At 41.1% G+C, this 23,948-nt stretch overlaps 1 protein-coding gene across 2 annotated transcripts in view; it reads left to right on the forward strand.

The window, feature by feature from the left end:
* CPVL (carboxypeptidase vitellogenic like) overlaps window positions 1–23,948 on the forward strand; it is a 120,131-nt gene that overhangs the window by 55,639 nt on the left and 40,544 nt on the right. For both annotated transcript variants that reach the window (XM_040472367.1, XM_040472366.1), the window contains 2 exons: window positions 3,050–3,148; window positions 4,881–5,054. In XM_040472367.1, coding sequence (XP_040328301.1) covers window positions 3,050–3,148; window positions 4,881–5,054 — 273 coding nt within the window. The remainder of the gene's footprint in view (window positions 1–3,049; window positions 3,149–4,880; window positions 5,055–23,948) is intronic.

The following is a 23,948-nucleotide window of genomic DNA, read 5'->3' on the forward strand; positions in this document are numbered from 1 at the left end:
CAGTATTTCTCCTGTGGTTAGCTTTCAGGCAGTCTATAAAAGTCCTGGGATAGGGGCACCTGGGTGGCTCAATCGGGTAAGCACTGACTTCGGCTCAGGTCTCATGATCTCGTAGTCTGTGAGTTTGAGCCCCATGCCAGGCTCTGTGCTAACAGCGTGGAGCCTAGAGCCTGCTTCAGATTCTGTGTGTCTCCCTCTCTCACTGCCCCTCCCCTGCTCATGCTCTTTCTCTCTCAACGATGAGTAAACATTAAGAAAAATTTTTTAAATAAAAAGATAAAAATAAAAATCCTGGGACATTTAGACATTCTGCAAGGTGCACAGTGGCCCGTCTCTGGTCCTGTATTGTCTCCCTTATCATGACAATGTTCTGGATCACAGAGTTCTTTTTGTGAAGGAAGTTTCAACCAGAAACTGGATTTCACAGGTCTGGACCACCCACCTTCTTTATTTGTTTGATAACAAATGATTTTTTACTCTGAAATCAGATCCATGCTTAAGGATTGAATTCATCTTCCGTTGGCGTTGATAATTTCTGAAGGTAAATACCCCAAATGCTGCATCCATTCAGGACTACTGCTGGCCTACAGTGTTCCCTCCGCGTGGACAATTTAGAAAAAGGCGTCTCCCTCTGGGCTGACATAGTCCTATGGATTCAGGGCTTGGCAAGTGGACGCCACCCTTGTATGAGCTGTCTCATACATGAGCCATGAGATGGCTCACACAATGGCTGTTTCTCCAAATGCAGCCCAAACCTAGTTATCCAGCTTGGCAAGCAGAACTTTGGCTGGTTCTCCGGCCCTTCTCACCCCTCCACCAGGCATCCCCATGACGTGCACAATCTGCACAGCCAGAGCCAGTGGTCCTGAGCAACCGTGGCATTGCTGGAGCATACTTACTGCCTCCTCTCCTTTCTACAGCGATGATCCTTTTCATACACGGTCCCTAGGCCTGTGGCCCTAGTAACTTGGATTAATTAACTTTGATGCAGAAAACTAATCGAATACAATAAGAAAATTTTGTATTAAACCCAAGAGCATGGCCAGAAGGAATTGAAGACTAGGAGAGACCTCAGTGTGACCCTTGGGGAGCTAGGGTGTGTGTGGTAGAAGAGGCATGGCCTGGGCTTGAATCTCAAGTCTGACGTTATTAGTAAGGCGTCCTTGGCAAGTGGCTTAACGTCTGTGTGCCTGTTTCCTCCCCTGTAGAACTAGGATACTGGTAACCTATATTCTTACCTTGTAAGAAAACCTAAAATCGCACCTGATCGTCGATTTTGAAAATGTGCTGAATTCATCCTTTTATAAGAGCTCCTTACACACTCAATTTCCTCATCCCAAAACATCCCAGTGTTCTCAATCTCTTTTATGACAATCCCTTTCATCTTCTTGCCCTACCCCACAGCCTGCTTCAGCCCTGCTGCTGCCGCTCTCTCCCCACCCTCCCCCCCCCCCCCCCCCCCCCCCCCACGCAGGGGCTGGGTTCTTTCTTACCTACTCTGTAAGGCACTTGGTTAGGAGGTTAGAGGGGATGTCCTTGCTCCTCAGTGCTACTTCCAGATCATATCCTTCTGGAAGCTCTGAGTGTTGACTCTCATATCCTCACATGATCCCACCCACCACTTTTTTTTTTTTTTAATGTTTATTTTTGAGAGGCGGGGGAAGGAGCAGAGAGAGAGTGGGGGAGACACAGAATCCACAGTAGGCTCCAGGCTCTGAGCTGTCAGCGCAGAGCCCGACGCGAGGCTCAGACTCACGGACCACGAGATCATGACCTGAGCTGAAGTCGGACACTCAACCGACTGAGCCACCCAGGCGCCCCACCACCCACCACTTCTTGTTGTAGTTACCTACAACCCTCTGGCTTTCTCCTTCTCATCCTCTGAGTATTGTAGCTCCTGCCTCACTGTCCTTCTCTCAAGGGTATCATGCTTGCCATTGTTTCTAGTGATCACAGTATCTGCATGAATGACCCTTTTAATACCTGGCCCCTTAGTTCTTTAGCTTCCTCTCTTTTAGTGATCTTGTTCTCCTCTTTACCTTAGCTGTTCAGTCCCCCTCCCAAAAACAAATCTGAAAATCACTCCACGATCTCAGATTCCCATTGTGCCAGCTCACTTTTCTGAATATACAAACTCAAATAACCGTCCTGCAACCCCACTGTCTTCCGGTCCATAGATCCTACTACAGTTTCATGATCCTTAACCCCTCTAAATCTTAGCTTCTCTAATTACCCGACTGAAATTCAAGGTCAGTCCACCTCCTTTGGCTGGACCGCCATCCTGGCTACAAGTGCCACTCTAGCACCCCACGCCTGCCTCTGTGCAGCTGCACGTGACTGGAGAAGAGCACGCAACCACTGCTCTCACCTCCGCTGATGACCACTTTTTAAGGTCAGGAGTCCAAAGGGAACTTCCGCCAACTCCAAGCACCTGCGCATTTGTCCATACCCTCTGCCCTCTCTCCTCAAACTGTGGGTGAGTGGTCAGCCTTCCGTGTTACGGCTGTCCTTCCCGACAAGCTCACTCCCACAGTCGGGCCTTTGAGCTCACTGTTTCCCCTGCCTGGAATGTTATTTCCCTAGATGTCTCCATGGTCCACTTCCTTCCTTCCAACAGGTGTTTACTCAAATGCCACTTTCTCAGTGAGACCTCTGTTTCCTCCTCCCCGCGGCATCCGTGCTCACACACACACACACACACACACACACACACACACACAGGCCCACACACCCCCATGACATTCCCTACTCTTCTTCTCTTTACTTGTCTCCTTAGGACTTCTCACGCTTACCTTACTGCGTGTTTTTCCTATGAGTGCTTGCTTATTGTCCTCCTCTAGAATATAAGCTACATTAGGGAAGACTTGCTCTGTCGTGTTCACAGGGCCATGTCCCCAATGCCTGAGACAGTGTCTAGCACAGAGAAGATGTGCGATAAAAGGTTGTTGAACAAAACAATGGAGGAGTGTCAATGCAATGACAAATGTCTGTATGTTTTTACCTACCCTGATGTTTTCCTTGTTTCTTTCTTCCCTCTCTCCTGACCTAGGTACTGGATAAACTACTAGATGGTGACTTAACAAACAGCCCTTCTTACTTCCAGAATGTCACAGGATGTCCTAGTTACTATAACCTGTTACAGTGCAAGGTAATGAGTGCAACAGTTTACAAACTATACTAGTGTTTGCTTCAACCTTTTGGTAACACCAAACGTCCTTCGACTTGAGAAATACTATAGCTGGGATGGGGGTGGGAGGGAGGGGGGGTAGGTGATGGGTATTGAAGAGGGCATCTTTTGGGATGAGCACTGGGTGTTGTATGGAAACCAATCTGACAATAAATTTCATATATTAAAAAAGAGAGAGAGAGAGAAATACTATAGCTGACTTTATACTAGATAAATATGTCCTAACTGTAGTGCATTATTTGGTCTACTAATCTGTAGGATTTTTTTCCCCCACTGATGTTGTACATGTTATAATCTGACCATCAAGAATGTATGATATTCCAGATAACTCAGAACAATCTCTGATTAACACAGTTTCCCCCCAGTAGAACTTGTGATACAAAAGTTCTTTTGTCAAGGATAGGTCAGGATTGCAGTTCTGGGTATTAGGTTCCAGAATGCCAAGACTGTAGTGAATTTCTTGAAAGTGTCCACATTATTTGTTCTGTACTTAAGGCAGCTTGGATAATCAAAACTGCCAAAGCCTTTATGAAAATATTTGCTTTGTCTTACTTTTAACTTAAGAAGGTTTGTGCGCTTAGTATGGCCCTCACTTCAAGCTCTCTGGAATATTTCTTAAAGTATTCAAGTAGTTTTCTTTCATAAAAGCAGGCCAAAGTTGATGTCTTTTGTGAAGAATTAATCAAATATAACCAAGGGAGCCAAAGTGGGGATTTGGATTTGTACGATCTTTGTCTAGTGTATATGACAATGTATCTTGTTTTTAAAATTGCCTTATTTATTAACTATTTCATAAATAAAATACAAAGCTAATTTCAATAGAATTTGCTAACCCTGTGGTTTTGGATCTACAGTCTACCAAGAGGAAAACATATGGTAGGCAAGAGAGAAACAGAATGTAATTACATTTCTTTTTTCCTTACAAACTAACGTATTCAACAAATTAGCATAAATTGATGATGCACAAAATTATTGATCTCAAACTCTAAGTTTTTTTTATGATTTTTGTCATTTTTTAAAATAGCACTTGCTCCTTTGTCTTTTAGTATGATGAATATCACAGGCTTTTCAATACCACAGACTTTTATGCAATATATATTTTTTTTAAATAAGGATCATGGGTGACTTTTCTTTTGTCTGATGTCCTTCATAAGGTATCATCTGTTTTTACACTTGGTATATTTCCCCCTTTCAATTATGGTTAGCTGATAATTTTCTATGTATGGTTTTAATAAACAGAAGAACATGCAAAAGAATGCCCAGCTTTTAGTCCGCCATGCCACCACCCCGGCTCCTGTGGTCTATTTGACCCTCCTCCCGAAGAGCCTCCAACAAGAAGCAAATGGCTTTTGATAATCTCACCTCTTCCGTTTTTCCGGTCTTGGCCTCAAGCGGGGCTGTTGATTGGAGTCATAGACTGCAGAAGTTTCGTTACCGAGAAAGGAAAATCGAGCATTTGCAAATTGGCTATTAGGCTCTGAAGGTATCAGATCATCCAGTTTTATTGTCAGTAACATTTAAATTACCTCACAACCCCCAAGTTAAAAATGTCAGGGTGGAGACCAGAGTTAACAGCCATGTCTCATCTTGTTCATGATGGTTTATGTTCTGAGAAATTTGAAGCTTTCCCAGCACGTTGTTCCTGTCACCAAGTCATGTTCTCTGATATTTTTCTGATGTCTCCTTCCACCAGGAACCCGAGGACCAAAATTACTATGGGAAATTTTTGTCCCTCCCACAAGTGAGACAAGCCATCCACGTGGGAAACCGGACTTTTAGTGATGGATCCCAAGTTGAAAAGTACATGCGAGAAGATACAGTAAAGTCCGTTAAGCTATGGTTAGCTGAAATCATGGATAATTATAAGGTAAGAGGGTTACTTCTTTTACTGTTGATTTCATGAACTTTTTAGATTATCTAGAGCAGAGGTGACTTTCTTTTGTTTGTAATTTGACGTCCGCCATGTTTTTATCTTTAAGATATTTTACAAATGTAAATAACAGCTCCCCTACTGTTTGATTTTGTTGAATTAAGGTTTTTTTTTTTTTTCCTTCTAATTAAATCACTGTCCCCTGATAGTTCCTTAAAATGGAATTCTCTTTGGCACATGCCAAAGAAATTCTCATCATTTCTTGAGAAAAGAAGTACAGCAGAGCCAAGAAGTTGATTGGCCTGTGGAAGCCGGTTTTGCCTTATTGCCTGCTTTATAATATTAATCCCCACGAAGTCAGGAATAAATGCAGCCAACTGGTTATTCCAAAAGATGCATTTTACCTAATAATTGTATTCATTCCCATTGCTTAGCCACCATTTTTTCAGTATCTACGTTAAGCCCAAGAGCGTGCTAGGCTGTCAAGTTGAAACAATGAATGAGAAAGAGTCTCTGTCTTGAGGAGTGTAAATTCAAGTACTTCGTTGTCTGAGGTGTTCTGCCTGATTTGGTGCTGGATGTACCAAAGGAAAGTGAAAGCGTGAAGCCCTGAAAATTCAGGCAAAGGGGTCATGGATCCTAGACAGGCACCAAGAGCAAGTGATGGAGGGAAGAGTCATCCTGTGAATTTCTTTGCTGCTCCTTTATTCTCACTTCCTTCTCTGATCTTCTTGGGCTCTTATCATCTGTCCCAGGCGTGGTATATGGGCCAGCTCTGCAGGGTAAGTGTGCTCATGATCGAGATCACCACCCGAGGTGATCCACTTCCTCTCTATTTCCTGGCAGACGCAAGAGTAATGTTTGAGATGAGCCAAAAACAGGGCAGCTGGTCTCCAGCACAAATTGTATAAATTAGAAAAAAGGCAACCTCACCTCAGGATACTTTAGTTCCACTGGTCAAAAAATTCTCCAAATATATTGCTTTAATTTGAGCCAAACCCTTTACGACCATTTTCTGCATGAGGAATACACAGGTCTACGATGTCTCTATTAGGAATACTTTCCCTCAGGATTATTCAGGCTACAGCTGTCATTACCGTGTAAGGGAGTCCATCACCACACGTACCCTTACTCGATTGTGTTTTGAAATATGCCAGACCTAGAAGGCCCCATTTTTTTTTTTTTTGATGATTTGAGTCCCTAGACATACATACAGCCTTTACTGAAAATAATCTAAGACCGATGCCATGCAGTCTACAAATGCATTACAAATTTGCAGAACTTTATGAAATGCTTTCTAGGAAAGAAAGGGTCTGGCTGGATGAGGTCAGAATTTCAACCGTCCTAGTGTTTGGTTCTTTTGGGGGGTCCTTCATGCTTGCCAGTTGGAGACTTCTTTGCACACCTGTTTAAAGCACTTAGCTGGTCGTCCTCTTCTGCAAGCTCTCAGACCATGTTGTCTCTACAACTATGGGCACACTTAGAACACTGGACTGCCATTACAGGCTGTCATGTCCAGCACTGGAGCAGATCTAAAGAATGAATGAATGAATGAATGAATGAATGAAAAATAAGTTCCATAAATTAGTGATACATCGAAAATATATCTTATGAACTTTTCCATAAATCATTAGATTTTATCTACAAATTTATTAGGTCATAAAGAGCTGAACGCTTGTGTTTTCAAGGCATAAACAATAGACTATAATATAACATCAAAGAATGCAAAGTGGGTTTTTTTGAGGGGAGAGCAAATAAGGAAGTTTGTACATTTTTTGTGCCCTTGGGAGATACATTTTCTCACGGTATACATTTAACTAGAATGTGGTTCTTTTCTCAACCACGTGAGGATAGGGTGGACCGTGCATCTCCCCTGAGAATATAAACTCTCCTGATATTGGCTAATTGCCATGGAGTATCCGTGGAGTATCCATTTATCTTAACTGATAAAGACTGTATTGACTAAAAACAACCCAATATTTTGATATGTAGACTTCTCTGTCCTTGTTTCCCATGTGTCTTAAACCAACCAATATGAATTTTAATGAAATCAGAATATTTCTGAGACTTGAAGCTCTGAATCAGTTGTTAGATAAAAAAGAGAGTAGATTAGTGGTACAGATAAACCATGTTTCCATAAAGAAAGAGAACAAGGGGCGCCTGGGTGGCTTGGTCGGTTAAGCGTCCGACTTCGGCTCGGGTCACGATCTCACGGTCCGTGAGTTTGAGCCCCGCGTCGGACTCTGTGCTGACAGGTCAGAGCCTGGACCTGTTTCAGATTCTGTGTCTCCCTCTCTCTCTGCTCCTCCCCTGTTCATGCTTGTCTCTCTCTGTCTCAAAAGTAAATAAGCGTTAAAAAAAAAAAATTTTTTTTAAAGATAAAAAAAAAAAGAAAGAGAACAAAATGTGCCGTCAGTCCGAGTGCAGACTACAAAATAGCGCTTCTAAAGCAGACTATGTATTTTGCTACAGCTGAGGTTGCCTCCAGGGCAACGATGATCTTTGGCTTGTCTGTTAATGGTGGTGAACCTCAATGTATACGCAATAGAATCAGAACAACCTACGTTGGCTTAAAACATTAGTACCCTCAAAGTTATATTTATGCAAGTCTCAGTGCTAATTTGTCATAGAAAACAGTGCACATGTTTCTATTCATAGGAACTTGGAGGTCTTTTTCCAGTATTAGATTCACTTTAGGCAACACGAAGTATCTCTGATGGACTGAGGAGACCTTCGACAGTTTCTGGGAACTAATAGAACTCCCGGCCACATCAGTTTCTGTGTGGACTGCATAAACATATAATCATTTTCTGGCAATGCCTTACAGGGAATGTGTATTCAAAGTCATTCTCTTTCATTAACTTCAGATCTTTGGGCAGTAAATTGAAATATATTAGCAGTTTTCAAAATAACTAGGAAGAGAAATAATCTCTTGGACTATTGGAATTCTTCGTGATTAAATCGAAGTCACAATATTATCAGGAAGTTTAGGAGTCAGCTGTGTTGTAGAGAATGGTGGTTATGAGCATGGGTTCTCAAATATTTTGAGTTTGAATTCTGGTTCCCCATTCACTGGCTGTGTCCCCTTGGAGGAAGATACTTAAACTCTCTGTTCTTCAGCTTTCTTATCCATAAAAGGAGAATAATCATAGCACTTGTAGGTGAGTTCTTGTGAGAACGTAAATAGATTACGTATGTGAAAACACTTAGAACAGTGACTGATGGTTAGAAAGTACTTGAAAATATAAGCTATTATCAATGATGTTCAACAAATTTTAGCAAAAGTCCTTAAGCACGTGCTATATATAAAAGTTATATAGGAAACCCTGGAAAACACAAAAATAAGAAAGACTTAACAGACTTTTGGTTTCTTGTCCAGCATGTAAGGAGCTTAGAAGTTACCACTCGATCCCAAGAACAAGTAAAAAGTTAAACAAACTGAAAAGTCAACAACTCTTCTTAGATCTGTGAGAGAAGTGAGGTCAGAGGGCAAACCACTTGTCCACAAATTAGAAAGACGCCAATACCACAACTTAATCCAAGCAGAAACTTCCATAGGAACCAATGCCAGAGTAGGAAAGCCTGCACTGTAAGTTTTTACAATAAGAAAATGAACAACCCCATTAAAAAAAAATAGTCAAAGACTTTAACGGACCCAAGTCTTTTTGTTTTTTAATAAAAAAATTTTTTTTAGTGTTTATGCATTTTTGAGAGTCAGAGAGAGGGTTTGAGTGGGGGAGAGGCAGAGAGAGAGGGAGACACGGAATCTGAAGCAGGCCTCAGGCTCTGAGCTGTCAGCACAGAGCCCGACACGGGGCTCAAATCCATGAACCATGAGATCATGACCTGAACCAAAGTCCAGTGCTTAACCAACTGAGCCACCAGGCCCAGTCTTAAGACCTTCACCTCACTCAAGAAGATATGCAGGTGGGATGCACGCATATGCAGAGATGTTCAACATGATATATGCCATTAGGGAATTGCAAATTTAAACCATAAGATACCACTACATACCTATTAGAATGACCCAAATCCAAAACACTGACAACACCAAGTGCTAGGGAGGATATGGAGTAATAGGAACTCTTATTCATTGCTGGTGGGAATGCAAATTTGTACAGAACCTTGGCAGTCCATTTGTGTGTTTGTTGTAAAACTAAACAACTCTTACCGTATGATGCACTAATCATACTCTTGGGTATTTACCCAAGGGAGTTGAAAACTCATGTCCACACAAAACCCTTCGTGCAGATGTTTGTAGCAGCGTTATTCATGATTGCCAAAACTTAGAAGCAACAAGATGCCCTTTAGTAGGTGAGCAGGTGACCTGTAGTGTAGACAATGGACAGTATTACTCAGCGCTAAAAAGAATGAGCTATCAAGCCATGAAAAGACATAGAGGAAACTTAGATGAAAGAAGTCAGTATGAGAAAGCTACATACGGTATGTTCCAACTATATGAGATTCTGAAAAGGACAAAAGTATGGAGGCAGTAACGGGTTCACTTCTTGCCAGGGGTTAGGGAGGAGGGTGAGGTGAATAGGCAGGGTGTAGAAGATCTTTAGGGCAGTGAAACTATTCTGTATGATCTTACAGTGATGGAGACATGTCATTATACATTCGTCAAAATCCATAAAATACACAATACCGCAAGTGAACCCTAATGGAAACTAGGGGCTCTGAGTGATAATGATGTATTAGTGTAGGTTCATGTGTTGTAACGAATGTACCACTGTGGTGGGGGAAGTCGATGGTGGGGGAGTTTGTGCGTACGTGGGGACAGGGGATGTAATGGATTTGTCTGTTCTATTTTGCTGTATGCCGAAACTGCTCTAAGAAGGAAAGCTTACGAGTTAAAAAGCGAAAAGACATGGGCGCCTGGGTGGCTCAGTCGGTTAAGCGTCCGACTCAGCTCAGGTCACGATCTCGCGGTCCGCGAGTTCGAACCCCGCGTTGGGCTCTGGGCTGATGGCTCAGAACCTGGAGCCTGCTTCCGATTCTGTGTCTCCCTCTCTGTCTGACCCTCCCCCATTCATGCTGTGTCTCTCTCTGTCTCAAAAATAAATAAACGTTAAAAAAAAAAATTAAAAAAAAAAAAAAGCGAAAAGACTTGATTGTCTGCCTAGTGAAAAAGATAGTTACCAGTAGAGTTGATAAAAGGTAGACTCATTTTCTGCTTCCAGCACAATGATAAAGTAGACCTGAAAGACCCCTTCGTTGAAATACAACTAAATTCAGAGCAAATTACAACAAACGTGATTGCGATGCTTTTAACCGAAGGAGACCTCAAAGCGAAAAACAAAACAAAACAAAACGGAAAAAAAAAAAAAAAACAGAAAAGAAAAGAAAAACAAAATATTTCAGATTTTTGTTAGCTAAGTTTGACACAAATGTAATCTCATAATCAAAAATCACCTAGTATGCTGGGAAACAGGCTACCCATTGCTGAGGATAAGCGGAAGCAGTTATAAAATGTGGAGCTATCCAAGGCACCTCCGATGTAGGAAATATGAGGCACAGAATAGAGAATAACTAGGCATGAAAGATTTACACGCATAGAAATGGAGTTGAAAATAAGCAATGAACAAGGAACCATCAAGTAGGGCTAGGCCAATTTGAAGGAGAACCAGTAAGAGCTGTTACAAATGAAAAATACAGTTGTTGTATTTAAAGCCCAGTGCTTGCGATAAAGAACAGATTAGACATTGCTGCCAGTAAGATTCACGGGTTAGAAGAAATTAACCAAAATGGAACACAGTAAGACAGAGAAGAGTTGAACAATATGATTAGTGAGCTTGATTTAATGAATGTATATAAATCTCTAAACGTCATAATCAGCAAGTCTCAAATATTTTAAAGAATTTGCATCATACAGCCCATATTCTCTGCCCATATACAATTAGTTTAAAAATCAAAAATAACAGTATACGTTAAAATGTCAAAAAATACAAATGAAAATGTAAATCTGTGTCACTTAGGTATCAAAAATGTAACGTTCAAATAAGGATGAAAACTACATGTGTAGTGATTTAAAAGGTAATGCAGTATCACTAGAAAAAAAACTTATGGCAACAAATTTTAAGCAGATAAAATGGGCAGAATTCTTGGAAAATAGAATTTACAAACACTGATTCAAGGAGAAATAGAAAACCGTAATGGTCCTTAACCATTGAATAAATTGAGTCAATAGGTGAAAATTGCACCACAAAAAAACACCATGCCAACAGGGTTGTATATGTAAATTCTGCCTTTCATGAACTAGATTAATCCAATTTTATACAGACTTTTTTACAGAGAACAGAAAAAAAGAAAATACTACTCAAATTGTTCTAGGGCACTATCATGTTGTTACCAAAAACATTTAAGGAAGAAGAAGGAAAACTCTAGAACAATCTCACTTACGGGCATGTATGTAAAAATCCTAAACAGGATATTAAAACAACCTGATCTACCAATGAATAAAAAAGGTCAAGTTTAGTTGATCCCGTGTATACAAGGACACTTTTGTATTAGAAATTCTATCATAGGGACACCTGGGTGGCTCAGTCAGTTAAGCGGCCCACTTCAGCTCAGGTTATGATCGCAAGGTCCATGGGTTCGAGCCCCACATCGGGCTCTGTGCTGACAGCTCAGAGCCTGGAGCCTGCTTTGGATTCTGTGTCTCCCTCTATCTCTGCTACCCGCCCCCACCCCCGCTCACACTCTGTCTCTGTCTCTCAAAACTGAGTAAACATTAAAAATTTTAAAAAAAGAAAAGAAATTCTATCATAAAATTCACCACACTAAAATTTTAATTTTTAAATGTTTAGTTTTGAGAGAGACAGAGTGCAAGCAGGAGAGGGGCAGAGAGAGAGGCAGACACAGAATCTGGATCACGGTTCAGGCTCTGAGCTGTCGGCACAGAGCCTGAGATGCGGCTCAAACTCACAAACTTCAAGATCATGACCTGAGCTGAAGTTGGACACTTAACGGACTGAGCCACCCGGGTGCCCCACCACACTAAAATTTTAAAAAAGAAAAACATTTTTGTTTCATCTAAATAGATGCGAAAAGTGGATTTGATAGCATTAAAATGCACTTAACGATAAGATTTTTGGCAAACTAGTAACAATATCTGTATTAGTTTCCTATGGCTACTATAATACCATTACCACAGACTCGATGGCATAAACTACAGAAATTTATTTTCTCATAGTTCTGGAGAATAGAAATCAAAGTGTCAGCAAGGACCCATTCCCTTTAGAGGCTCTGTGGGATAACACATTCCTTGTCACTTCCAGTTTCTGGTGGCTCTTAGCATTCCTTGGCTGGTGGCCACATCATTCTAATCTCTGTCTCTGTGGTCACATTGACTTCTTCTGGTCTATGGTCAAATATCCTTCTGCCTCCCTCTTATAAGGAGGCATTTTAGGGACTGCATTTAGGGACATTCTGGATAATCCAGGATAATCTCCCGAAATGCTTAATTTAGTCACATCTGCAAAGTGTGTCTTCCTCCTTTGTTCCTCCATTCCTTTCTTCCTTTTTTATTTGCTACATAAAGTAACATTTACAGGTACCAGGGATTAGGATTGAGTGTTTTTGAGAAAGGGCGATTATTCAGCTTAGCACAGTATGAGACTTCCTTGACTTGATAAAAAATCTACCAAAAGCCTACAATAAGGATTATTCTGTTTCACAAAACAGAATACACATTGCTTTAGAATCAGAGTCCATTATGGTATGAACTAATGAATTAAAAAATGAATGGAGGGATATTCCCATTACTAAATGTATAAGGAATAATGGAATCATTATTTGGCAAATAGTACAGTAATAGTTGTTTCAGGCAAGACTCACTAATGGATGCTAAATTCAGTGAGTGAAACTATGATGAGAAACAGGGTATCAATGTCGTCTCAAAGTATTCCCCTTCAAAATATTTATGATGAAAGGAAAAAATTAGTAACTTTACAGTAGAGAAACCTGGCATGTAGGAACCAAATGATCTCAGTTAACATTACCATTAATGAGACAGATCAATATTATATGCCTCCGATGTATTGTACTAAGAAGACACAATAACACTAATGTGATATTCTTTCAAAAAATGTCTAAGAGGAATTTGATCATGAGGAAACACCAGGCAAACTAAAATTGGGGGACATTTCACAAAATAATTGCTAGTACTGGTCAAAAGGTCACGAAAAACCAAAGACGAAGAAGGAGAGGAGGAAGAGGATGAAGAGAAAGAAGAGGAAGAAGGTTGAGAAAGAAGAAGGAGGAGGAGAGGGAAGGAAGGAAGGAAGGAAGGAAAGAAGGAAGGAAGGAAGGAAGGAAGGAAGGAAGGAAGGAAGGAAAGAAGGAAGGAAGGAAGGAAGGAAAGAAGGAAGGAAGGAAGGAAGAGAGAAAGAAGAAAAGAAGACAAACAAAACCCAACCTGAGGGACTAAGGAGACTTGAAACCTAAATACATACAATGCATGACCTTTTATTGGATCTAGGACCCTAAAAAGCTTATTAGGTGACAAATGGAAAATTTTGAATAAAATCTGTAGAATAGGAAATGGTTTATGTCAATATTAATTTTCTGGCCTTAATGAGTTCATGGTGATTATGTTAGATGTTAATAATTTGAAGGCTACATAAAGGGTACACAGAAATTCTTTGTACTATATAACAGCTTTATTGAGGATACACTTCACATACTGCAGAATTTACCCATTTAAAATGTTCAGATCTGTGGTTTTTAGGATATTACCACTATTTAATTTCAGAATATTTTCGTCATGTCCCAAAAAATCCCTCATCTTTTAGCAGTAACGCCCACATTCTCCCTCTCTTCAGCTCCCAGCAACTATTACTCTACCCTTTCTATGGATTCACCTATTTTAGACACTGTTCTATAAATGGAAGCCTGTAACATGTGGCCTTTTGTGACTGGCCTCGTTCACTTAGCATAATACTTTCAGGTTCATCCACGTAGCTTGTGTCAGTATTTCATTCATTTTTATTGCCAAATAATATTCCGTTGCATGGATATGCCCCATTTTATTCATCCATTCATCAGTTGTTCCCACTTTTTGATTATTATGACTAATGCTGCTATGAGCATTCATGTGCAAGTTTTTGTGTGGACATGTGTTTTCAATTCTCTCTCAATTCTCTTGGCCATATCCAAAGGAATGGAATTTCTGGGTCATATGGTAACTCTACATCTAACATTTTGAAGAACTGCCAAACTTTCCAAAGTGGCTGCGCCATTTTGCAATATCCCCAGCAATGGATGAGAGTTTGAATTTCTCCACATCTTTGTCAACACTTTGACATTTTTAGTATGAACTATCCCTTTGTGGTTTTGACTGCCGTGTCTCTAATGACTAATGATGTTGAACATCTTTCCATGTGCTTTTCATTGTTCATTTTTGTAAATTCTTGGGAGAAATGTCTCTTCAAGTCCTTTACCCATTTATTAATTGAGTTATTTGCCTTTTTATTGTTGAGTTGTGGGAGTTCTTGATGTATTCTGAATATTAATTAGTCCTTCATCCAGCATAGGATTTGGAAATATTGTCTCCCATTCTGTGGACTGTCTTTTCATTTTCTTGGTGGTGTCCATTGAAGCCCCAAAGTTTTCAATTCTGATGAAGTCCAATTTGTCTCTGTTTTCTTTTGTCACTTAATGCTTTTGCTAGTATATCTAAGAAACCGGTGCCTAACTCGAGGTAACAAAGATTTATTCCTATGTTTTCTTTTGGGTTTTATAGTTTTGGCTATTTTTTGTCATTAAAGGAAATTAATAAACCACAGATGAATGCAACAACATAAGGACTCATAGCTACGGAAGAATACATACAGAACGAACCACGAACACAAGCCAAAATAAATAATATATTATTTGGAGATAACGTATATATGTAGCAAAACTTTTTTCAAAAGTAAGGAAATTCTAAACCTCAACTTCAGGACAGTGGTTCTCTCTGGGGGGTAGACAGAGGGTTGGCACAGAGAAGTGCTCTGGGTACATTCAATGGTATTGGTAACATACCAGTTCTTAGGATGGCTGGTGCATTTGTGGATATCTGTTTATTATTACGCTTCCTAACCTCAGATACAGTATAATATATTCTTATATATATATATATATATATATATATATATATAGTATTCATAATAAAATTTTGAAGGAGCCAGACTGTGATTAGTGCTTTGCAGAGGTTTAATTGACCATGTTTTGAGCATGTGGACTGCTTAGTATGGCCATGCCTTTAAACTCCTTCAACATATGACAGAGATTTGCAAGACATTATCATGGAGGCAAAGACAGACACGCATCTACTCTCAGAGACTTCCATCACTCTTCCTCACGGGTAGACATTGGTGACATAATCTGAAATAGCAGGTCATCAAAATAATCTTTTCCTACCTGGCCCTATAGGCCTATTGGTGGGCAACAAATTTACCTTACAAATCATATTCTAGTCCAGCTCCCTGATAGTGGTATCCAGGTATGTTCAGTGTCAGAATTTAAATTTTCCCTTTCACTTCCAAATCTGTAAAATTCTATTTATCTCATCGACAATAAGCATAATTAGGGCAGTCATCTTACCTTCTTGTTCACCACTCTATACAAGACCTAGCACTGTGTCTGACATATAGCTGGCACTCAGTAAACTTTGATGATGAAAGAATTGTCATGGGAAAAGGGAAGTAAGGTCAAAAGGCTTGGCAGAGAGTAGATGTTGCTTCATACATTTTACTTCCTTTAATTTGCCCTTCTCTTACCATTGTGAAACTGCACTTCCTTGTTGGTTATGGGGTACATCGCTCCTTTTGCTTTAGAAGCACCTGGGGAGGCTTGGGGTGCCTGAGTGGCTCAGTCGGTTGAGCGTCCAACTTCAGCTCAGGTCATGATCTCACGGTTCGTGATCTCGAGCCCCGCGCCGGGCTCTGTGCTGACAGCTCAGGGCCTGGAGTCTGAGTAGGATTCTGTGTCTGCCTCTCTCTCCACTCCTCCCCTGCTCACACTCTGTCTCTCTCTCAAAAATAAATAAATATTAAAAAAAAAAAAGAAACACCTGGGGAGCCTCAAACAAAACAAAACAAAAACCCTAATCATGGCCCACTCCACCAAATGTTCTGATTTAGTTGCCTAGTATAGCAACTACCACATAGTGTGCAATAAACTTGGAAGGAAAGGCAGGAAAAAAGACAAAATCACAGAAACAAGACAGGTGGTTTGTTCATTTATATCATAATAGGTCTTTACAATGAGCTCCTATTTGATTTTAGTAACTGCAGATAATTCACCGGTCTGATTGCCATTGATTATATTATGTGTATTATGTTCCTTCCTCTTTAAGCAGAATCACACACACACACACACACACACACACACACACACACAAATATACTCTCATACATTGATTATAAGATGTATCTTGATTTTTAAACTAATAAAATGTGGTAGGGTATAGAGGGTATCTCTAGAATCTAGGAAATGCAGCCCGTACTCTATAAGAGCTATTGGCTCTGAATACCTTGCTCTTTGTAGAACCCTGTGCCCTGGTCCCTAGGCCTTTCTGATAAAGAAATTACACTGTTCTTGTGATGATTCTTTAAAAATCTGAATATGTTTGGGGCGCCTGAGTGGCTCAGTCGGTTAAGCGTCCGACTTCAGGTCGTGATCTCACAGTCCTTGAGTTCGAGCCCCGCGTCGGGCTCTATGCTGACAGCTCGGAGACTGGGGCCTGCTTCAGATTCTGTGTCTCCCTCTCTCTCTGCCCCTCCCCTGCTCATGCTCTGTCTCTCTCTGTCTCAAAAATAAATAAAAACATTAAAAAAATATTTTTTATTTTTTTAATAATTTTTTTTAACGTTTACTTATTTTTGTGAGAGAGACAGTGCATGAACGGGGAGGGTCAGAGAGAGAGAGGGAGACACAGAATCTGAAACAGGCTCCAGGCTCCGAGCTGTCAGCACAGAGCCCGACGCGGGGCTTGAACTCACAAACAGCGAGATCATGACCTGAGCCGAAGTCGGACGCTTAACCGACTGAGCCACCCAGGCGCCCCCCAAAAATATTTTTTTTAAAGAAAAATCTGAATATGTTTTTAACCTCCCTTTCTCTGTCTGGTTATAGTTCTTGCCTTCCACAAAATATATAAGCTATATTTTCAAAGACTAAATGTGCACGAGAGAGAGAATGTGAGGGGGAGTGTGTGTGTGGCGGTGGGGGCGGGGGTGGATTTCCTGTGTGAAACCATTATTTCAATGAACGGGAGTTCCAGCTCTATACCTAAGGGTCATTTGGATCCAAATCAAAGCAGTGACCTTGGATTTGAAGTTGCTTCTGTTGCTAAATTGGAAGACCACTGCAGTTTCAAGAGGTACATCTCCAAATGGCACTTCTTACCTCCACATGCTTGTATTTTTAAAGGTTAAATTGCCCTGGGGTAGGGCTCAGTTTGCTGTGTTTGAAAGTTCATCTTGTCAGGAAATTGTAAATATAAAGTTACATTTCCCTGTCATTTATCATTCTGCAGCTCATTAAGTTTCAACTAATTGCATCTTCAGAATTCAGGACCTTAATGTTTCTCAGCTTTACCACCAGATGAAAAATCTTAACACCCAGGTCCATTAGAGTTCTATTTACTTATCCTAGGCTATCAAAAGATCTTCGTTTAGAAATGGGCAGGTCCTGATTAGTGAATGTGAGTTAGAAATTTGAAAGGGAGATATTTCTAGCAAATCTAACTCATTTTAGTGGTCATTCTAATTGCTTGTGACATTTTCCTTAATGACATCTTCTGATGGCAAAATGGCTATGGCAACAGTGGCCAGGAAACTAGATTTGATAAATGTCTAGCATCCAAGAAAACTTTAACACTTAAATGGGTCTGATTCTTCAACTTCTTAGTTGGACTCTAAGCTTCCACAAAGCATGATGGGAAAAGTCAGCCTTTGTTGACTGTAAGCCGCTGTGATCACTTTTCTTCCAAACCCTTTGAAGACAATGAAGGGATACCAGCGCCCGTTCTATGAAAAGCTTCTGGAAGGAGGAAGTAGCTCCCAGTGAAATACAACTAAAGAGAGGGAAGCTAATCCTGGGACATTTGTTTTATGTAATCGTAGCCTAGAGACAAGCAACCACCACTTTACAGACAAATAAAAATAGCATACATTTGAAAATCAGTTTATACTGCAGAGTTAATTATGTATTCATTTTTCTTGTTTCAGTTATAATCCAAGGGCAAGAGTAGTACTAATGTTTTTATGAGCCGAACTTCTTCTGGCCTCCTTTAATTTTTAAGCATTTCAATGAATAAAAGGGAAGAGAATACTCATAAATTATGAAACAGACTTTGATTTCACCCAAACTTGTCATGCTTTTGATACCTTTTCTTGTTTGCCCTTTAAATTTATGTTGGGACCAGGGGCGCCTTGGTGGCTTAGTCGGTTAAGCATCTGACCTCAGCTCAGGTCATGATCTCGTGGTTCATGGGTTTAAGCCCCGGCTCAGAGCCTGGAGCCTGCTTCAGATTCTGTGTCTCCTTCTTTCTCTGTCCCTCCCCTACTCACACTCTGTTTCTCTCTCTCTCTCTCTCTCTCAAAAATAAATGAACATTAAAAAATTAAATTTATGTTGGGATGAAATGTTTAAATGACAACCAACACATATTTTTATTTTCTTACTTCTTTAAGTTGTGTGAAAATACATGCCACGTAAATTGGTTTGTTTTCCGTTGCTTTGCCTGGTAAGCACCGTAATCGTGTTGCAAGGGCTTTATTTTGTTGTGTGAAGGTACCTCATGCTCAAAACATTAGAAGGCACATTTGTGATTTATGGTGATAGGAAAAGTAGAATTTAATCTGGAGTTAACCAAATACGGCAGGGGGAGGGTGGTATGAGGAGAAAGATAATAAATGACGATACCATTTGCTAGGTAGGCTCCAGGGATCTAAACATCAACAAGCAAAGAAATGCATATTTAAATCCAGTTGCCAGGAAATCCAACTGCTGTGACATAAAGGCAATTATATCAGTTGACTTTACTTTGAAAAGATAAACAGGGAAAGAGTGAGGAGAGTAGTCCTTTCTGGATACAGTGAGGAGTATCTCTTGTGCAATAAATGTCACCACACGGCAATAGCTCCCCCATCTGTAGCCCTCATGCCGTAGTATAATAGGAGAAGATGCAAAAAACAGTGACAGAAATGTTGTAAATCACCGGACCGTCGGAAAGCGGTGTGGGAAGAAAATAGGAAAGCTTTAATTTTTTTTTTTAAATTTTAAAAAAAGGAAAAAAAAAAAAAATAAGCTCTGCTAATGTTTAGTAGGTGGATGGGCACTGGGCACTTATGTGGTCTGTATGTTAGAGAGTCACCTAGCAGCTGTGACGGAGCCAGAATACAGAGCCAGTGTTTTGGTTTTTCTAACCTTCGCCATCATCACTTGAGCCCATTTGCCTCCAGGATCTGACTCCGGGTTTAGTGCTTTTTCCGCGTGAGTTTCCTCTTCTGCCACCAGAATGTGACTTAATTCAGTGGCAGGGGACCTTGTCTATTGCTTCAAAAGGGGAGGCAGTGTTCGCGCCCTTCCTGCGGCCTGAGGAAACCATATTCGCAGCCTCTGGGAATTAGACTTATAGGAGTGGCTTTCCTGGCTCTTCGGATGAGTGCCTCCTTGCTCTTGCCCTCTTCTAATATGAAGGCAAAGTAATCCTCATTTGCAGGGAACTGGAACTTTCTCAGGCTGGAAGGGAAGTTTGTGCTGGGAGAAGGGAATGTGGACGGGTTGACACGTGTCAAAGGCCAGCCGGAATCCGAAGTGGACCGCACTTTGCTGAGTGTTCTACTCACGGGGTAGTGGAGGGCCTGCCTTGCCACTGTCCGTATTCCCTTTGGGAGTGTCTGAGCACTTCTGAACTGAGGCCCGTTAAGGTCATTTGGTACTTCTCCTGTGACAAGACCACCCTGCTTTCTGTTAGTCTTTGGGATAGCTTCAGCAGGAGGTCATTTCTCTGCCCTGCCCAGGCAGAAGGGAGAGCAGGCAACGGTGACATTGCACGGTAGCAGGGGCTCCGCTTCCCTGTTTTGTCCTCTCGAAGACCTTGGTGGACCCACTCAGTTTTGTGGCAGTGCTACTTGCTTTTGAACTTGAGTGACCACGATGTGGAGGAGCCGGGAGCTGGAAGGGGACTCGGAGGTTTCCTGTAGCTCCTGTCTTCCTGTAAAAACTGAGGCTGTAGGAACGACTTCTACTCCCGCCCATGAACTCTTTTCCAGTTTCCTTAGTCCCGCTCAATGAACTGCTGATTGCTCCTCTAAGAGTGGCTGTCCTTGGAAGTTGTGCCTGTCCTTTGGCAGCTGTTGACAAAGGGGCAGATTTTCTTCGCAGGGTATGCCAAACCCAGGGTATAATGGCGGCTGTCCAATAGAAATATAACGCAAGCCACATATGTAGTTTTAAATTTTTCGAGAAGAAACATTAAAAATGTATAAAGACATAGGTGAAATTAATTTTAATAACATTTCTTTAACTCAATATGCCCAAAATGTTATCAACACGCAATCAATATTCAGAAATTATTGAGAGAGGCGCCTGAGTGGCTCAGTCGGTTAAGCCTCCGACTCTTGATTTTAACTCGGGTCACGATCTCATAGTTGGTGAGCTCGAGCCCTGCGTTAAGCTCTGTGCTGACAGAGGGAGCCTGCTTGGGATTTTCTCTCTCCCCCTTTCTCTGCCCCTCCCCGGCTTGCATATGTGCTTGCTCGCGCATGATCTCTCCCGAAATAAATAAATAAACATTAAAAAAGAAATTATTGAGATATTTTACATTCTTGTCTTTGTACTAAGCCATCACAGTTCCAGTGTGTATCTTAGACTTATAGCACATCTCAGTTTAGACTAGCCATGTTTCAGCCACATGTAGCTGGTGGCCACTGTATTGATTAGTGTAGGTCAATATCTGTGGACTTAATTATTATAAATTATAGCGTTTTTTATTTGTTCCATGGGGCTGTTTCTTGTTGCTTGGGTTGAGTGCAAATGTGTACTCATTAATGAAGTCCATTTAGTAATGGGGAAAAAGGAAAGATTTGGCTCCTTGGCCTACCTTTCAGTAGAATAATAACATTGGCAAGCATGAGACAGTCTTTGGAGATGACCCTTGGTGTCATCTTGAAGCTGACATTCTGATGACCAGGAGGACAATTCCTCTCTCGAGAGGCTTGTCTGGGGGGATGGACAGTCCTGCTCCGGGAGCAATTTCAGTTCGTTAATCCAGTTACTGTAATGAGGGTCAGAGACGACTCTTAAGAGGTTAGGAAATCAGGAAAAGGCTCCGAGAGCAGACCCTGAAGAAGAAGCCGAGTAAAGAATCCCTTCAAGTGGGCCCCCATGACTTTTCTGTTCAAACCGGAGGAAATGCATTATTCTGGGTCATTATTAGAAGTAATTTTAAGTGTGCTATTCTAGGTAGTTAAATTTTCTTTCAAAGAGCTCAGGGTCGCAGTGATGGCTTGCTGGATCCGTTTCAAGTTGGCTTTGCTTTCTTGTTCCCCTCGCAAAGCAACTGAATTATTTAGTTAAGTTGTAAGAAAGCAGGAATCATTTTCTTTGGCCAAAAGACATTATTTGTATAATCGCCGGACACTCACTCAAACTTGTTTCTCCCCTTTCGTTTTTCTTTACTCGTCTTGGCAAAACCAGCTGGTAGGGGAATGGCAGGCACATGGGGGTGTTTATTCTAAGTTCATTTCCCCCTCTGCCTTTGTCTTCCCTTTTCCTTAAGCCTGGAAACAAATTACATCCCTTTTGAAGAACAGCTTGGTTGCGGAAGGGACTACTGTTTCATTCGATCGTTGCACAGTTTTCCACCAGTCCTCTCTAGGCAGGCTTCCTGAGCATGGCAGTCCTATATCCCCACAGAATCCCCAGGAAGAAGTAGGGCTAAAAGCACAAGCAGTGGGTAGATAGGGTTGAGGCATTGTCCACGAAAGGATAACAACTCTGCCTCCAGTCGGGAACATTTCTTGAACATTATACTCCGCAGCTGAAATTTAGTTTTTCTTTTGCAGTTGAGTTTTTGGGAAACCCTCGGGAATTACCCTGTGTCGAAGTGGATATTAGTGAAGTTAATTCTCTTCTGTTCAGGAGAAAGGCACTGGTGGGTCATGCTAATTGCTTCAGGCAGAAAAGAACTCCCAGCTACATTGGAGTTTGTAATAGAAAAATGATAAGTAAGGCGGCCAGGAGAGGAAGTGTGGAGGGCTGCTTTGTAGGAGTTTCATTGATTTAGCATCTGTAGGGAAAGCTTCTCTTAAAAAAAAATTTTTTTTTATTAGTGAACAGGAGAACATTCAAAACTAAGACAGATAGCGGCCAACTGGGAATGCTGTGCAGCCTGGAATAGCTTAGGCTGCTGTTCAATCATTTCCCCAAACAGGAAACCACAAAATGTTAGAGATTAAGGTCACTAGATCATTGGGAAAAGAGCATAACTTTGTCTGCAAAGTATTATGATGGATTGTAAATGGGCCAAAATATAAGCATAAATCTTTCGTCTAAAAATGCAACAATAAAAATCCAGCCTTCTCGCAAAGCACAGTTTGCTTTCCTGTCATACTGCTGCTGCCCCTTCGGCAGCATTTCAGAAATCGTCCTAATAAGTGGAGGAGCAAAGTGGGGGAAACAGAGAGAAAACCTTTGTGTTCTCTGTGGGTGACACGTGTGTTTCAGTTTGGGTTTTTAAAAAAAGAAGCTATCGTTTAGATCAGTAAGGGGCCCTCACGTGATTTATTTTCAGTCTTGCGCTTTTCTACCGGTGACAATGAAAATATATCAAAATCACATTCATATACATTTCTTCCCCAAATCTCTTCTTTCAAGTATTCAGTCGTATAGCCACCATGAAGAAGCACAGATGTCTTTTTCCACCTGTGAGTATCACGTGGGACCTCCCAACTTGAAGTCAAAATCTGATTTCAGAAGGCATGGGGTCTTTTTACTGGACTCTGCAGGTAAACTGGTCTGCAGCTATCTTTGGCTAACAGTTGGTTGCTTTTTATCTGCCTGGAAAATATTTACCCTTCAGGAGTATACACTGTGTAAAATAAGGTTAATTATCTGATTCTGTTCGTCAGATCTTTACAAAGGAGGGGTTTTCTTGCTGAGAGACTTAAATCCATGAAAAAAAACTGATTTAGGGGTGCCTGGGTGGCTCTGTCAGTTAAGCATCTGACTTCGGCTCAGGTCATGATCTCATGGTTCACAGTTCAAGCCCCGCGTCGGGAGCTCAGAGCCTGGATCCCGCTTTGGATTCTGTGTCTCCCTCTCTCTGTTCCTCCCCTACTTGCACCCTGTCTCGCTCTCTCTGTCTCAAAAATAATAAATAAAGAATTTAAAAAAAAAACCCTGATTTATATACATCCAGAACCTTGAAAGGTTTATGGTTTGAAGTGTTGAAATGACTAGACTTTAGAAAGATTTAAGTGGAACTGACTTTTTTGTTGACCCCTCTTTTTTTTTTTTAATTTTTTTTTAATGTTTATTCATTTTTGAGACACAGAGAGAGACAGAGCAGGAGCAAGAAAGGGGCAGAGAGAGAGGGAGACACAGAATCCAAAGCAGGCACCAGGCTCCGAGCCGTCAGCACAGAGCCCGATGTGGTGCTCGAACTCACGAACCGTGAGATCATGACCTGAGCTGAAGTGGGACGCTCAACCAACTGAGCCACCCAGGCGCCCCTGTTGACCCCTCTTTTAAGGAAAACTTAGACATGAAAGAGTAAATTTGCCTCTCCTCTTCTAATTATTCGCTGGTTTTTAGAAAGTTAAAAAATATGGAGCATTAGGAGGAGAGGGGGTCACATCTTTTGATACCTGTTCCCTGGGTGTCTCGTCCTCAGGC

Source organism: Herpailurus yagouaroundi, unplaced genomic scaffold (genome assembly GCF_014898765.1).
Source record: "Herpailurus yagouaroundi ecotype Mexico unplaced genomic scaffold, PumYag 100, whole genome shotgun sequence".
Classification (NCBI taxonomy): Eukaryota; Metazoa; Chordata; class Mammalia; order Carnivora; family Felidae; genus Herpailurus; species Herpailurus yagouaroundi.